This window comes from Mustelus asterias, chromosome 9, assembly GCF_964213995.1.
Source record: "Mustelus asterias chromosome 9, sMusAst1.hap1.1, whole genome shotgun sequence".
NCBI classification, from domain to species: domain Eukaryota; kingdom Metazoa; phylum Chordata; class Chondrichthyes; order Carcharhiniformes; family Triakidae; genus Mustelus; species Mustelus asterias.
In genome coordinates, this window is record NC_135809.1 from 112,711,551 (window position 1) to 112,729,611 (window position 18,061).

General features: G+C 45.2%; 1 protein-coding gene across 1 annotated transcript in view; it reads left to right on the forward strand.

The window, feature by feature from the left end:
- Positions 1-18,061, forward strand: part of mical2b (microtubule associated monooxygenase, calponin and LIM domain containing 2b) — a 267,163-nt gene that overhangs the window by 178,486 nt on the left and 70,616 nt on the right. The window contains 2 exon segments of the mRNA XM_078221390.1: positions 16,285-16,347; positions 17,641-17,803. Coding sequence (XP_078077516.1) covers positions 16,285-16,347; positions 17,641-17,803 — 226 coding nt within the window.

Genomic DNA, 18,061 nt, shown 5'->3' on the forward strand with positions numbered 1-18,061 from the left:
CTTGGCCCATCGTGTCTGTGCTGGCTCTTTGAAGGAGCTACCCAATTAGTCCCACTCTGTTGTTCTTTCCTCAGAGCCTTTTACATCAGCTCCTTTTTGAAGTATTTATTCAATTCCCTTTTGAAAGTTGCTATTGAAGCTTCCATTGCCTTTCCAGGCAGAATATTCCAAATCACAACAGCTCACTGTGTAAAGACATTTCTCCTGATTCTTCTGCCAGTTACCTTAATTCTGCGTCCTCTGCTTACTGCCCCTTCCACCACTGGAAATGGCTTCTCCTCATTTACTCGGTCAAAAAACCCTTCATCATTTTGGAACACCTACATCAGCTGGTAAGTTCCTGGCCTCAAAGGAAGCACGTGTTCAAATATCACAATGGGGTGAAGTTTTATTTCCATTTATAATCGTTCACGTAAACACTCATGTTTCTCAGTAGAACACTAGTCTATCTCGTGTTTGGTATGACCCTCCAAGATTATGAGGGCTAATTATATCCGAACCACTCCATCAGGAACCTGATGAGATCGGACAGGACAACAGTTTGAGACCCTGTATCTGCCCAATTGTATGTCAGCAGACTCAATCGATTCAGCCACTGGATTGTCCCTCAGTCCATAAACCTCATGGCATAAGATCTCAAACAAAACATGCTAATCCTTGGGGTGTCACGACGGCACAGTGGTTAGCACTGCTGCCTCACAGTGCCAGGGACCCAGGTTCAATTCCAGCCTCGGGTCACTGTCTGTGTGGAGTTTGCACGTTCCCCCCGTATCTGCGTGGGTTTTCCTCCGGGTGCTCCGGTTTCCTCGCACAGTCTGAAGATCTGCAGGTTAGGTGGACTGGCTATGCTAAATTGCCCCTTAGTGTCAGGAGGATTAGCAGGGTAAATGCATGGGGGTTATGGGGATAGGGCCTGGGTGGGATTGTTGTCAGTGCAGGCTCGATGGGCCGAATGGCCTCCTTCTGAACTGTAGGGATTCTATGATCAATGATTCATTCCAGTCCCTCCAGAGCTGGCAATTCAAATAAGAATTCTCTTCCAAATCAAACAAGCAGACTTTTGAGTTATTATCTCTCCCTGTGTCGATGAACAGAAATATGAAGAATTATCACTACTTACAGGCCAAATGACATAGTTATTCTACCTTATCTCAAATTCAGAACAGATCATTCTCAAAATTTTTTCTCGATTAATTATGGGATGAACGTGGAGCACAAAGAGCCTGTGCCAATTTGCCAGGGCAGCAGTCCAAGATGAGGCATTAGTAGTTGCCAACTCTGGCTGGACGTATTCCTGGAGGTTTTCACATGACTTCCTGCATACCAGTCCCCATGGAGCCGCCATTGGTTGTCTGACATGCCCATCAAAGCAAGGTTCTGCCTTCCCCGGCCAATCAGAAAGTGAACAAAGTCTCTCCTATCCCATTGGATGATCCGTGACTGTCCGCCAATCAGCCCTGTCCATCTGCAATATTGTTATAACTCTTTAATGACCATTTTTAAAACTGGTGGAAATTTTTTTTTAAAACTCCTAAGGTTTTTTCTTCTGGGTTTAAACTTGCAGCAGCGTCCAGAAGATTAATTTTCAATTTGTGGGGTGTCCATTAACAAACAAAATTTGGATCGAGCCATTTACGGAGATATTTAAGGTCAGGTCATCAAAACCTTGATCAAAGTTTTAAGGAGCGTCTTAAAGGAGACAGACTTGGGGAGGGAGTTCCAGAGTTCAAGGCCCAAGCAGCTGAAGGCACAGCCACAGCCACCACTGGTGAAGAAATGCTATTTGTTCCTGGGATGTGGCCATTGCTGGCTAGGCCAGCATCTGTTCCACATTTCAAATTACCCTGAAGATGGTGTTGCCTTCTTGAGCCGCTGCAGTCCATGTGGTGTAATTAAACCCACAGTGCTGTTAGGGAAAATGCCCCAGGATTTGGATCCAGCAACGGTGAAGGAATCGTGATATATTTCCAAGTCAGGGTGGCCCGTGGCTTAGAGAGGAACTTGCAGGTAGTGATGTTTCCTTGTGACTGCTGCCCTTGCCCTTCTATGTGGGAGAGTTTGTGAATTTTGAAGGTGCTTTTGAAGGAATCCTAGCAGGCTGTTGTTCTGCATCTTGCACTGCCTCAGTGGTGGAAGGATTGAGTGATTAAGATGATGGATGGTGTGCTGATCAAGCAGGATCTTTGTCTTGGATTTTGTTCAGCTTCTTGAATGTTGCTGTAGCTGCACTTATCCAGACAAGTGCAGAGCATTCCATCACACTCCTGGCCTTGTGCCTTGTGGATTGCGGACAGGCTTTGGTAAATCAGGAGGTGACTTCCTTACTACAGAATTCCCAGCCTCTGACATGCTCATGTAGCCCACGGTTTATATAGCTGTTCCAATTGAACCTCTGGTCAATGGTAACCCCCCAGAATGTAGAAACATAGAAACTAGAAGCAGGAGTAGGCCATTCGGCCCCTCAAGCCTGCTGCTCCACCATTCATTTTGATCATGGCTGATCATCGAATTCAATATCCTGATCCCCCCCCCCTTCCCCCCATATCTCTTGATCCCTTTAGCCCCAAGAGCTATATCTAATTACTTATTGAAATCAGACAACATTTTGGCCTCAATTGCTTTCTGTGGTAGTGAATTCCACCTATTCACCACCCTCTGGGTGAAGAAATTTCACCTCACCTCAGTTCTAAAAGGTTTACCCCTTATCCTCAAACTATGACCCTTCGTTCTGGACTCTCCCACCATTGAGAACATTTTTCTGAATCTACCCTGTCTAACACTGTTAGAGTTCTATAAGTTTCTATGAGATCCCCCTCCACTCTTCTAAACTCCAATGAATAAAATCCTAACCGATTAGTCTCTCCTCATACGGCAGACCATTCCAGGAATCAGCCTGATAAACCTTCACTGTACTCCCTCTATAGCAAGGACATCCTTCCTCAGATAAGGACACCAAAACTGCACACAATACTCCAGGTGTGGCCTCACCAATGTCCTGTACAATTGCAGTAAATGTTGAAGGTGAACATTGATATATTAAAATCAGTGATATTCAAGAGGCCAGAATTGGAAGAGCGCAGAGATCTTGGAAAGTTTTAGCGATGGAGGAGATAGGGAACAGTGAGATCATGGAGGGATCTGAGAATAAGGACTTTAAAATCAAGGTCGCCAGTCATGGAATATTGTTCAGCGAGCAAGGGGAAGATGGATGAACGGGACTTGGTGCAAGTTAGGGGAGGGGCAGCAGAGTTTTCTATGACCTCAAGTTTATGAAGAGTGGTTAGTGGGAGGCCAATGAGGAGAGCATTGGAACATTCTAGAGGGAACAAAAACAATAATGAGGATTACAGGAGCAGATGAGCTAAGGTGGGGAGCAAAGACAGAGAGTGTTATGGAGGTGGAAATAGGTGGTCTTATACAAGGCACACAGGCAGATCTATTGATGGCCCGTCATGGCCATCATAACAGTGATCAATCCCTATCAATGAGCCTGCAACAGACCCAGACATGAGGCGAGGAAAACCCCCAGTGGTGGAGAGCTTTGGGAGCCAGGTGTCTGAAGTTAACTGTTTGTCCCAAACATGTCAAACTCACCATACGTCGTGTCTCTGGTTGCTCATAGTCTGTGTCACGTAATATGAAAGAAATAATTCTCATTTACATTTGAATGAATGGATAATCTCTGCTCCCACCATTCCCCGAGTGAACCTCTTCCATAAACTGACCACTCACTCACTGAAATATTGGCTTGATTTTGACTCTCAAGTTTCTGAGTGAGTTAAAATCTTGCCCCAATTGTTTCCAGCGCTAGTTTTGAATTTATCTCCTTCAAGCACAAGCCATGAGGTCTGCTTCTACAGCTTAGGGGAAGAAACAGCCGTATTTTATATTAATGCCGATGCAAAAAACACAAACATTGATGACATTGAATTACTGTATTATTGAGGCACTTTGTATTCTGACCAATCCAGAGTAACAGTCTTGATACAAGAGGGTAACTCCACACAAAGAGACTGTATAGTCTCCTTGTCATTGACTGCACTCTGTTCTTCAACTCTTTGTCCTTTTGGCTTTATCCAAATTATTGAGGATAATAAGCAGACGATTTAGCTCATGTCGTGACAGTAACTGCACATCAAAAGCAGTTCAGTGGGTGTGAAACAAAGAACTTGCTTTTACATCGTGTTTTTACGTGACCACAGGAGGTCACAAAGTGCTTTACAGACAATGAAGCACTTTTAAGATATGGTTACTCTGATATTGTAGGTTACGTCCATAACATGCTCTGACAAACTTCAGTGAGTTCAAAGATCAGATCATCTGCTTTTGCTGATAAATATTGGCCCAGGACACTAGGAGAACTCTGCTGTTTTTCCTTCATTCGTTTCCTGGTATCTTACCAGAGGGCAGGCACAACCTTGGTTTAACCTTTCATTTGAACAACAGCAGAATCTTGCCACTCCAATAAGTTAAATTCACATGGTGCTCTAATAACAATTTCCTTGTTAAACACAAAATACTGCAGATGCTGGAATCTGAAACAAAAACAGACAAATGCTGGAAAATCTCAGCAGGTCTGACAGCATCTGTGGAGTGAGAATAGAGCCAACGTTTTGAGTCTAGATGACCCTGCTGAGATTTTCCAGCATTTTTCTGTTTCAGTTTCCTTGTTATTGATTTGTTGGGGGATTTTGCAGTTATTCTGTAAAGTACTTAGTAAGCAACAATCTTACTCTCTCCTGTGTCATTTGTCCATTGACAGTGAGGCTAGTGCTAGCATATAAATAGTTTCAGTCCTGTAGTCAGCCAAGACTGGAAGGTGTCTCAGACTAGTGGAACAGAGTGTGAGATTCTTGCCTCTCACTCTGCATCATGAATGAGAGGTCACTGGATTACTGTCACCTTTCGCAGCTCCCGCCCCAGGATATTGCGATGAAACAAATCTGCAGCAAAACATAATGCATGTAAAGAAGAATGAGAAAAGATTGTTCTGCCCATCCACACTCACCTTGCCATCGACTGTCCATCCACTTTGTCCCGATCCTATCTGGCTTCACAGAAGCTAATCCTAAAGCGCATTAATATTGAGACGGGGGGGCCATTCATTGACCAAAATAAACTTTTTAAAAATTCATTCATAGGACATGGGCATTGCTGGCTGGCCAGCATTTATTGCCCATCCCTAATTGCCCTTGTTCAGAGGGCAGTTGAGAGTCAACCACATTGCTGTGGTCCTGGAGTCACAGGTAGGCCAGACCGGGTAAGAACAGCAGATTTCCTTCTCTAAAGGACATCAGTGAACCAGATGGGTTTTCCTGACAATCGACGATGGTTTCACGGTCATCAGTAGATTCTTAATCCCAGATATTTTTTATTGAATTCAAATTCCACCAGCTGCCGTGATGGGACTCGAACCCATGTCCCTAGAACATTAGCTGAGCTTCTGGATTAAGTCTAGCCATAGTACCACTGGGCCATTGCCTCCCCAGTTTATGTGTTAGCTTTTATTAACAGGGGGTTGGAGTTTAAGTGCCGTGGGGTTATGCTGCAACTGTACAGGACCTTGGTGAGACCACATTTGGAATATTGTGTGCAGTTCTGGTCACCTCACTATAAGAAGGATGTGGAAGCGCTGGAAAGAGTGCAGAGGAGATTTGCCAGGATGCTGCCTGGTTTGGAGGGTAGGTCTTATGAGGAAAGGTTGAGGGAGCTAGGGCTGTTCTCTCTGGAGCGGAGGAGGCTGAGGGGAGACTTAATAGAGGTTTATAAAATGATGAAGGGGATAGATAGAGTGAACGTTCAAAGACTATTTCCTCAGGTGGATGGAGCTATTACAAGGGGGCATAACTATAGGGTTCGTGGTGGGAGATATAGGAAGGATATCAGAGGTAGGTTCTTTACGCAGCGAGTGGTTGGGGTGTGGAATGGACTGCCTGCAGTGATAATGGAGTCAGACACTTTAGGAACATTTAAGCGGTTATTGGATAGGCACATGGAGCACACCAGGATGATAGGGAGTGGGATAGCTTGATCTTGGTTTCAGATAAAGCTCGGCACAACATCGTGGGCCGAAGGGCCTGTTCTGTGCTGTACTGTTCTATTCTATGATATTGCTTTAAAATGCACAAGGACCACCAACTCTGAATAACCCTCAGAAGACAACAATTTACCACAATCTTAACTTATAGTAAAAGCACGGTTCTCTACGGCACTTCACACCTGGGTGGAATAGTGGGGTGGAGCCCCATCTGGGAGATGACATTTAATAAATGGTAAATGCAGTGTTATTCACATAACCAGCATTTCAAGGCACAAAGATATTATACAGGTCTCTGCATTGTACTCTGTTGAGCTAGAAAGAGACCCAATGGAATGGAAAGACAAATTATTGATCGGGAACTTAGAAGGGTGATTTGATCAAAGATTTCAAGCCGCTATTGGAAACAGATAGGATAAAAAGAGAGAAACTATTTCTATAACTGTGGGGCACAGCCTAAAACCAAGAACCAAAACTTACAGCTGTGAAATTAGGAAACATCTCTACACTCAAAGGGTGGTAGAAGTTTTGAGTGCTCTTTCTCGAATTGCAATTGATGACCAATCATTTATAAATCTGAGACTGATAGAGTTTTGTAAAGCAATGGAATTAAGAGATACGGAACAAAGGGGTTAGGTCATAGATTGGCCTCAATCTTATTGCATTGCAAAACAGGCTCAGGCTAAGTAATTTCCTTTTGTGATAAGCAATGAGTCACTGAAGGTTTAAGATCAGTGTTGTGGGTCAATAATACTGGCTCGTAGATCATATTGGTAGGACAATTAAATGCAGAACAAAAAATTCTGCACAGTGGCACAGTGGTTAGCATTGCTGCCTCACAGCACTGGGGACCTGGGTTCAATTCTACCTTGGGTCACTGTCTGTGTGGAATTTGCATGTTCGCCCCGTGTGTGCGTGTGTTTCCTTTGGGTGCTCTGGTTTCCTCTCACACTCCAAAGACGGTGTAGGTTAGGTGCATTGCCATTATCAATGTGCAGGGTTTCAGGCTTAGGGTGGGGGTTTAGGCCTAGGCAGGATGCTCTTTCGGAGGGTCGGTGCAGACTTGATTGACCGACTGGCCTCTTCTGCACTGTAGTGAGTCTATGATTCTATTATACAAGAGCTTGGTTCAACCTCTGTGTCCAGTTCTGGTTTCCTCACCTGCTGGGTGATATCAAGAACAGGTAAAGAGGGAGATGCTTAGCTCAAATCCTTAGCTCAAAAGCTCTTAGTTATTATTAGTCTTAGAGAGTTAAAAATATACACAGCAGACTAGTTTTTCCATCACAACCACACCCCCACCCTCATGATGCTGGAGTATATAGTGACTCAACATTTTCCCCAATAATCTACCCAGCCCCCTGCCCCCCAACTCCTCACAACCTCAAATTATCTCCCAGGAGACATAACAAAAACCCAGGGCCAAGGGGGCAATAAAAACTCTGGAATGTTCCTCTGTGGTCCCTTCAGCCAATGGAAAGCCAGTCCAGGAGGTCAGATGGACCAGATATTATCTATAAAAAAACTTACCCTCTGAAATGAGTTGTAACTTTAGATTCTCAAAGCGTTGACTTTGGGAGATTAGAGACGTTTTACTGAACCTGAATCGAAGATTGCTTAGACCACACTTGGAGCACTATGAAGAGTTCTGGTCATCATTTTATAAAAAACAGCACAGGAGAGGGTGCAAAAAAGATTCACTAGGATGATACGAGAACTCAGGGATTATACCCATCAGGAAAGAATGATCAGTCTGGGTCTCATTTCTCATGCAACAGAAGGCTGAGGGGTAACTTATTAAAGATCTCTAATATTATAGTTGAGAGAGTACACAGGAAAGGCCTGTGCCCAAATGCGACAAGACTTGGGCAAAATTCAGGCTTGGGCTGACAAGTGGCAAGTCACATATGTGACACACAAGTGCCAGGCAATGACCATCTCAAACAGGAGAGAATCCAACCATCTCCCCTTGACATTCTTCCCTTGACAAGGGGCGGCACAGTAGCACAGTGGTTAGCACTGCTGCTTCACAGCTCCGGGGACCCGGGTTCGATTCCCAGCTTGGGTCACTGTCTGTGTGGAGTTTGCACATTCTCCTCGTGTCTGCGTGTGTTTCCTCCGGGTGCTCCGGTTTCCTCCCACAGTCCAAAGATGTGCGGGTTAGGTTGATTGGCCATGCTAAAATTGCCCCTTAGTGTCTTGGGATGCGTAGGTTAGAGGGATTAGTGGGTTAATATGTAGGGATATGGGGGTAGGGCCTGGGTGGGATTGTGGTTGGTGCAGACTTGATGGGCCGAATGGCCTCCTTCTGCACTGTAGGGTTTCTAAGATTCTAAGATTCAACACCATCACCATTGCTGATTATCAACATCCTGGGGGGGGGGGGGTTACCATTAACCCGAAACTGAACTGGACCAGCCAGTGGCTACAAGATCAGAGCCAGGGAATCTTGCGGAGAGTAACTCACCTCTTGACTCCCCAAAGCCTGCCCAACGTCGATAAGACACAAGTCAGGAGTGTGATGACATACTCTCTCCATATACCTGGACGAGTGCAATTCCAACAACACACAAGAAACTCAACACCATCCAGGACAAAGCAGCTTGCTTAATCAGCACCCCAACCACTACCTGCAGCATGCAATCCCTCCTCCATCGACACATATTGGCAGCTGTGGGGAGATGGTGGCGTAGTGGTATTGTCACTGGACGAGTAATTCTGAGACCTAGGGTAATGCTCTGAGGAATGGTCCGTCTGGCTGAAGAATTTCCTCCTCATCTGGGTTCTAAAGGGTTGTTCCTTTATTCTGAGGCTTTGCCCTCAGATCCCAGTCTCTCCCACTAATGGAAACATCTTCCCCAATTCCATTCTATCCAGGCCTTTCAGTATTCTGTTAGTTTCAATGAGATCCCCCCTCAGCCTTCTAAGCTCTGTCGAATACAGATCCAGAGGCCTCAAAAGCTCCTCAGATGTCAAGCTTTTCATTCCTGGGAACATTCTTGTGAACGTCCTCTGGCCACCACATCCTTCCTTAGATATGGGGCCCAAAATTGCTCACAATTGCTTACAACTTTTACAATTTCATAAACTATGAAAGGTCTGACATTGGGAAGTTCCAAAGAACAACGGGATCTTGGCGTGTTTGTCCATAGATCTCTGAAGGTGGAAAGGCAGGTAAATAGGGTGGTGAAAAAGGCACATGGCACACTCGCCTTTATTAATCGGGGTATAGATTACAAAAGCAGAGAGGTCGTGATGGAGTTGTGTAGAACTTTGGTGAGGCCACAGCTAGAGTACTGTGTGCAGTTCTGGTCGCCACATTATTGGAAGGATGTGATTGCACTGGACGGGTGCAGAGGAGATTCGCCAGGATGCTGCCTGGGATGGAACATTTAAGTTATGAAGAGAGGTTGGATAGGCTTAGGTTGTTTTCGTTGGAGCAGAGAAGACTGAGGGGCGACCTGATTGAGGTGTTCATGGTTATGTAACGAGGTAGGTAGAATTAAGGATCTTATTGTGAAGGACCCTCTTGGGTCTAGTGACCACAATATGGTCGAATTTCTGATTCAGATGGAAGAGGAGAAAGTTTGGTCCCAAACCAGTGTCCTCTGTTTGAACAGAGGGAAATATGATAGGATGAGGGATGAATTGGCTAAGGTAGACTGGGAGAGCAGGCTGGCAGGTAGGATAGCTGAGGAACAGTGGAGGATTTTTAAGGAGATCCTTTTCAGTTCTCAGCAAAAATATATTCCAGCAAAAAACAAGGATTGTAAGAAAAGGGAGAACCAGCCGTGGATAACGAAGGAAATAAAGGAGAGTATTAAAATAAAAACAGCTGCGTACAGAGTGGCCAAAAATAGCGGAGAAACAAGTGATTGGGAAAAATTTAAGAAACAACAAAGAGAGACTAAGAAAGCGATAAAGAAAGGAAGGATAGACTATGAAGCTAGGCTAGCAATTAATATAAAAAATGATAGTAAAAGTTTTTATAAATATATAAAAAGGAATAGAGTGGCTAGAGTGAATGTTGGACCCTTGGAGGACGAGAGGGGGGAGTTAATAGTGGGAAATGAGGATATGGCTGAGTCTTTAAATAAGTTTTTTGTGTCGGTCTTCACGGTGGAGGACACAAATAGTTTGCCAAATATTAACGATAGAGGGTTGGCAGCAGGAGAAATACTTAATACAATTAATGTTACCAGAGAGGCAGTGCTGGGTAGACTAATGGGACTGAAGGTGGATAAGTCCCCGGGTCCGGATGGAATGCATCCCAGGGTATTGAAAGAAATGTCAGAGGTAATAGTGGATGCGTTAGTGATTATTTATCAAAACTCGTTGCATTCTGGGGTAGTGCCGGTTGATTGGAAAACGGCTAATGTTACGCCGCTGTTTAAAAAAGGAAGGAGACAAAAGACGGGTAACTATAGGCCGGTCAGCTTAACGTCTGTAGTAGGGAAAATGCTGGAATCCATTATTAAAGAGGAGATAGCAGGGCATCTGGATAGAAATGGTTCGATCAATCAGACGCAGCATGGATTCATGAGGGGAAAGTCGTGCTTGACGAACATGTTGGATTTTTATGAAGATGTGACTAGGGCGGTTGATGGAGGAGAACCGGTGGATGCGGTGTTTTTGGATTTCCAAAAGGCGTTTGATAAGGTGCCCCATAAAAGGCTACTGAAGAAGATTAGGGCACACGGAGTTGGGGGTAGTGTGTTAAAGTGGATTGGGGACTGGCTATCCGACAGGAAGCAAAGAGTCGGAATAAATGGGTGTTTTTCCGGTTGGAGGAAGGTAACTAGTGGCGTGCCGCAGGGATCGGTACTCGGGCCGCAACTATTTACCATTTATATAGATGATCTGGAGGAGGGGACGGAGTGTAGGGTAACGAAGTTTGCAGACGACACAAAGATAAGTGGAAAAGTGAATCGTGTGGAGGACGGAGAAGATCTGCAGAGAGATTTGGACAGGCTGAGTGAGTGGGCGAGGATATGGCAAATGGAGTATAACGTTGATAAATGCGAGGTTATACACTTTGGAGGAAATAATAACAAATGGGATTACTATCTCAATGGAAACAAATTAAAACATGCTACCGTGCAAAGGGACCTGGGGGTCCTTGTGCATGAGACGCAAAAGCCCAGTCTGCAGGTACAACAGGTGATCAAGAAGGCAAATGGGATGTTGGCCTATATTGCGAAGGGGATAGAATATAAAAGCAGGGATGTCTTGATGCACCTGTACAGGGCATTGGTGAGGCCGCAGCTGGAATACTGTGTGCAGTATTGGTCCCCTTATATGAGGAAGGATATATTGGCATTGGAGGGAGTGCAGAGAAGGTTCACCAGGTTGATACCTGAGATGAGGGGTTTGGATTATGAGGAGAGGCTGAGGAGATTGGGTTTGTACTCGTTGGAGTTTAGAAGGATGAGGGGGGATCTTATGGAGACTTATAAGATAATGCGGGGGCTGGATAGGGTGGAGGCGGAGAGATTCTTTCCACTTAGTAAGGAAGTTAAAACTAGAGGACACAGCCTCAAAATAAAGGGGGGTCGGTTTAAGACAGAGTTGAGGAGGAACTTCTTCTCCCAGAGGGTGGTGAATCTCTGGAATTCTCTGCCCACTGAGGTGGTGGAGGCTACCTCGCTGAATATGTTTAAAGCGCGGATGGATGGATTCCTGATCGGTAAGGGAATTAAGGGTTATGGGGATCAGGCGGGTAAGTGGTACTGATCCACGTCAGATCAGCCATGATCTTATTGAATGGCGGGGCAGGCTCGAGGGGCTAGATGGCCTACTCCTGCTCCTATTTCTTATGTTCTTATGTTCTTATGTTATGAGGGGCATGGACAGGGTGGATAGGGAGCACCTGTTCCCCTTATTTGAAGGGTCAGTTACGAGGGGACGCAAGTTAAAAGTGAGGGGTGGGAGGTTTAGAGGGGATGTGAGGTTAAACCTTTTTACCAAGAGGGTGGCGACAGTCCGGAATGCACCACCTGGGAGGGTGGTGGAGGCGGGATGCCTCACATCCTTTAAGAAGTACCTGGGTGAGTACTTGGCACGTCATAACATTCAAGGCTATGGGGCAAGTGCTGGCAAGTGGGATTAGGTGGGCAGATCAGGGCATTTCATGCGTTGGTGCAGATTCAATGGGCTGAAGGGGCTCTTCTGCACTGTAGTAATCTGTGATCTGTGAATTTATGCTCAGTCTTTTCTTCACACTTTCAATCGGTACTCTATCCAAAATCTTTTGCAGTTTCTCTTCAGATTCGACAATAAGGAGTGTCACCGGCATACCTTATACTATTAAAGCTGTAACCTCTGACTAATAATCCAGAAAGATCTTCAATCGCCCTCAGAATATTTTCCTTACACAAATTGAATAAATGTGGGTGAAAACACATTTTCTGACCCCTCTTTTAATCAACACAAAATCATCGAGATCATTCTCAACTTTTACAGCTTCAGTTTGTTCCCAATAAAGATTTCTTATCTCTCACAGATCTTTGCCTTCAAGGTCAAGAGGCTCTATCTAACGTGCCCATCAATTCTTCACAAGGGATAAGTGTTTAAAATAATGAGTGGATGGGACGAGGTAGCTCGGTGCAATCTGTTGTCCAACAGATAAATACAAGAATGAACTACAGTAGGAACAAGATTAAATGTTAAGAGATTTCGAAGCAAAATGGATGTGAGACAGTGTCCAGCGTTCATGGTTGAGACAAAAACTGTGTCAACATTCAAGATGAAGCTGTAGAGGAGGGTAGGAAGGCACAGCAAGAGGGTGGGTAAATGTGATTACTATTTACTCAGGCTGGACTGGCCACATGATCTATTTCTTTGATATGACCTCAATTTCTGCCTGGGGAAAGGGCTCGGAGGTCGTTCCTGTTCGACTTAAAGAATGGTATGATCATTATCTGTTGGAGAAGACTGCTTTCTTCTATTGAGTGCAGCTGCCTCCAGGGAGATGGGGTCAAGTCAGGTTGGGTTAAAGTCTTGATTGATGTTGAGATGATTTCAGTCAGGGACTCAATCCCAGATGCATTATCAGGAGTGGTTTTCATTGACCCCTGAACTTGGTGCCAGCTGTGTTTTGGGTTGGTCTTTTGTTTTGGGAAACGGATGGCAACTTCCGAACTGTCACCAGGATGAGATCAGGGAAGATTGACTCGCCTTCTGAATGAACTCAGTTCATTGACTTTAGTGAAAAAAGCCAGTCACAAGATGCAAATAAGCATGGAATGATATAGTACATGGGATCATTCGGCCCACAGTTCCTGCAGTGCCAACACTCCACCTCTCCTCTCCTCAGCCCCCAGTCCTCCTATCTCTCCCCTTCCATCACCTTCTCTCCCATTTCCCCTCCCCACCTTTTCATCACCTGTTCTGTCTGCTGTGTCATAGAATCATAGAATGCCTATAGTGCAGAAGGAGGCCATTCGGTGCATCAAGTCTGCACCGACTTTCTGACAGAAAATCCCACCCAGGCGTTATCCCCATAACCCCACATATTTACCTCACTAATCCTCCTAACCTACACATCTTTGGACACTAAGGGGCAATTTAACATGGCCAATCAACCTAACCTGCACACCTTTGGACTGTGGGAAGAAACTGGAGCACCCGGAGGAAACCCAGGCAGACACGGGGAGAAGGTGCAAGCGCCACACTGCCATCCGAGGCTGGAATTGAACCCGGGTACCTGGTGCTGTGAGGCAACAGTGCTAACTACTGTGCCACGGTGTCCTCTCCTCTCTTACCCCTGCCCTCACATCCTCTCCTCCCCTGATCTGCCTTTGTGTCCATCACGTTACTATTAAGAGTTGTTTACTGGGTGAGTGTAGAAAATAAACCACTTTATCTCATAGAATGATACAGCATGGTCAGGGGCCATTTATCCCATACTGTCTGTGCTGGCTCTAATTTAAACAGCCCTGATTCCTCCTCACATTGTCCATCCATAAACAGAGAGGTGCTTTGATTTTCCCCCTTTATAAGCGGTGACGTATTTCCTAACTCCTCAGTCTTGGTGTGATCCAATTTCTATTAATAACTCGAGATGGGGTGAACTCAGAGGATTCATTTATTCGCAAATGCTCAAAATGCGGGAGAGGGTGTCACAATGTAGTCCCTGTGCATTTGTACAATAAACAAGGGATAGAGAAAAAAAAAGATTTGCAGGGCAAAGAATGATTGTGTCATGTGAGTCCAGAGTCCAAGATCAAAGTCCAATGGGTATTTTCCTTCTCAGAAGTCAGCAGGTTGAAAACTGATGCTGGATAATTCACTTTTCCAATAGAGATGCCTTCCATGGTGAGATAGACACAGAGAGATGAATTAGTCTAGTAGGTTAAAATACAGAAGTTCCAGTAGAAACAACACAGATCGACGGGGCAGGCATTCAAACCTGGATATTTGTGCTGCTGCTTGGTAGCTGGAAGATGGCAGACGGATTTACAGTACAAGACAGTGTAACTGGTTTTCCCAGCTAGGGGCGGGGTATCATGTCAAAGGACTCCCACCTCTCCACTTTGGCTTTGACAAAGGGTATATCATCTTTCGGCTGGGTTCCTGAGATTGTCAATATTTCAATCATTAAGAATTTGAAAGGAAGGTTGCAGGGTCCTTTGTCCTAGCAGACTAGTTAACTCTGGTGGCCAGGCCTGGCTTATGAAATGTAGAAGGCCTCTGTATAACTCCCTTTGAACTTGGTCTCTGCAGTCCACAAGGGTCATTTAGGGTCTCTTCGGAGAAAACGAGGCACAATTTTCTTTGATACTGCCCTGCTAGCTCTCTTGTTTAAAGCCAGAGCTTCAGTCATTTTAGAAGGTCAGTGCCCAGATTTAAAATTTTAGAAGTTAGCTGTGATGATTTAAAAAAAATAAAAGATATTTAGCCCTGTTACAAGAAAAATTAAATATATAAAATTCTGAAAGGGCTTGACAGGGTTGAGGAATCAAGAACATGAAATCACAGTCTCAGAATAAAGGGTCAGCTATTCAAGACTGAGATGAGGAGAAATTTCTTCACTCAAAGGATTGTGAGTCTTTGGAATTCCCTACCCCAGAGATCTGGGAATGCCTCAGTCATTGAACATATCCAAGACATGTTGATGAAACATTTTGGATTCTAAGGGAATTAAGGGATACGGGGATATTGTGAGAAAGTGGAATTGAAACTGTTGAATGGCAGAACAAACCTGAGGGACCAAATAGTCTATTCCAACTCTTGTTTCTTATACTTCCCCTCCTGTCAGGTTCGTGTCAAAGGGGAAAGTGTCACGGCTCCCCCCTTTCAGGCGTGGGGTTCAAACAGCAGCTCAGGCCTGAGGGACATCAATCATGGTCATTTGTGTGTCAGTGAGAGAGAGGGTGAGTGTTTATGAGGATGTATGTATGTGAATGTTCATGTGCGTGCGACAGAGAGAGTGTTTATGTGTGAAAGTGCATGTTTGTGAGAGAGGGAGAGTGTGCTTGTGTGTGTGGAGAGTGTGTGTACAAATGCATGTGTGTGTGAGAGAGTGTATATGTGTGTGTGTGAGAGTGTATATGTGTGTGTGTGAGTGTATATATGTGTGTATGAGAAAGAAAAAGAGAATGTACATGTATGTGAGTGTGTATGTGAGCAAGAAAGTGTACGTGCAAGAGTATGGGTTAATTTTTCTCTCTCACACATACACTAACTCACACATACACACACACTAACTCACACACACGCACACACACACATACACACTAACTCACACATGCACACACACACACTAACTCGCACATAAACATTACTCTTGCTCATACACACAGACATTGAGACATGGAGTTCGAATAGCAGCTCTGGCCTAAGGGACATCAATCAATGAGAGAGAGAGAGAGTGTGTGTATGTCTGAGCATGTGTATGTTTGAGAGCGAGAGTGTGTGTTTGTGAGGATGTATATATGTGAATGTGTGTGTGTGTGTGAGAATGTGTGTGTATGAGAGTGTGCGTATGTGTTTGAGAAATAATGTGTGCGTGTATATGAGCGAGATTAATGCGCATGTGTTTATGTGTGAGGTAGTGTGTGTGAATGTACATGTGTGAGTTAGTGTGTGTGTGTGTGTGTGTGCGAGTGAGAGAGAGAATTTGTGGGTGGTATTTAATGCAAGCAACAGGAGTCTCCCCCACCCACTGGATTGCTGGCAAAAGCATTACTTTGGTTCCTTATGGCAATGTCCATTGAGTTAATTGGACATTGACAGGCCTTCCGTAGGGTCGAGATGGCTATTAGAGGCCAGCAGCTTTGCAGTCAACATGAGTGCAGCCGGTGATACCGGTAACTTTTTTTATAATTAATTTACGGGACGTCACTGGCTGGGCCAGCATTTATTGCCCATCCCTAACTGCCCTCCATTTCACGGGCAGTTGAGAGTCAACCACATTGCTGTGGGTCACATACAGGTCAGACCAGGTAAGGGCGGCAGATTTCCTTCCCTAAACGACAGTAGTGAGCCTACCTGGGTTTTTACAACAATTGCCAGTCATCATTACACTTTTAATTCCAAATTTTTATTAGTTATCAAATTTCACCATCTGCCATGTGGGGCTTCGATCTCAGATCCCCAGATCTTGCTCTGGATCTCTGGATTACTAGTCCAGTGACAATACCACTACGCCACTGCCTCCACCTGCCAGAGACACAAGAGTGCTGAGGGACCTCAGGGCAAAGGTGAGTGAGGGCATGTGGGGGTCATGGAATGATGTCACAGATTAGACGTCGCAGGGGGCAGGGGTGTCAGTAGCAAGGGCAGGGAGGTTGCTTTCGGCAAGCCCTCCCTCAAGGTAGTTTCCAGGAGCCCGCAAGCTAACCCAATAGGGTTTACTTTTTAGAGTTTCCCACATCGCAAGACTCCTGCCTGGCTGACTATTGGTGATGGCGGGTCTTATTTAGGGCCTCAATTGGTGCCGGGATGTGAAGACCATCCACGGGCCGTCTCACCCTGGCCTTAATCGAGGCAGAGGCAGGCTAATGGCATGATGGCTCAGTGGGCGGCACGATGGCACAGTGGTTAGCACTGCTGCCTCACAGCGCCAGGGACCCGGGTTCAATTCCCGGCTTGGGGTCACTGTCTGTGTGGAGTTTTCACATTCTCCCCGTGTCTGCATGAGTTTCCTCCGGGTGCTCCGGTTTCCTCCCACAGTCCAAAGATGTGTGGGTTAGGTGCATTGGCCATGCTAAAATTGCCCCTTAGTGCCAGGGGGACTAGTTAGGGTAAATGCATGGGGTTAGGGGGATAGGACCTGGGTAGGTTGTGGTCGGTGCAGACTTGATGGGCCGAATGGCCTTCTTCTGCACTGTAGGATTCTATGATAACCAACCATCCTCCCACCCTGCCTCCAAACTCACCTCAGGGGAGGGCATTAAATTCAGCCTTGTGTGAGTGTGTGTTTGTGAAAATCCAGCACTTTACTAAAAAGTAGGGCAAATTAATGTAGTGAATATGATGGCTGGTAATCTGCGGGTAGTTGCCTGTCTGTGTTCGGGAATCAGCTATATGATATAATTGATAATGATTGATGAATCTCAGAGGGTTATTGACGATAATGTTCCTTCTCATTTCGCTGGCAGTTTATCCACTTCAAACTGGATCAATTGGCAGTAAAAGAACAAAATGTGCACCTGGAAAATTGGACCTGCGTGAGACACACCCCACCCTGGAGAGCCACTCACCTGAAAAATCTCCAGATAATCTCCTGGCGATCCGAGTCACAGTGATGAGTGATGGAAGCAGGTACTTTTGATGTTAACTTTGCGTTGTACTGAAGGTGACCTGCGTATTTTGCCTCAAGACCTTCCCTGCCCTCAGATGCCAATTATCTTGCATGTTTTGCATTGAGGTAAAGGACTTTTGGCTGCATCATCATTAACTCCTTGGCTCACAGCCCAGCATTTAAAAATAAGTATTAATGACCAGCTGCACAACTGAATTGTAGAACCATAGAATGGTACAGCATGACACAAAGCCTATGGCCCACCATCGCTATCCAAT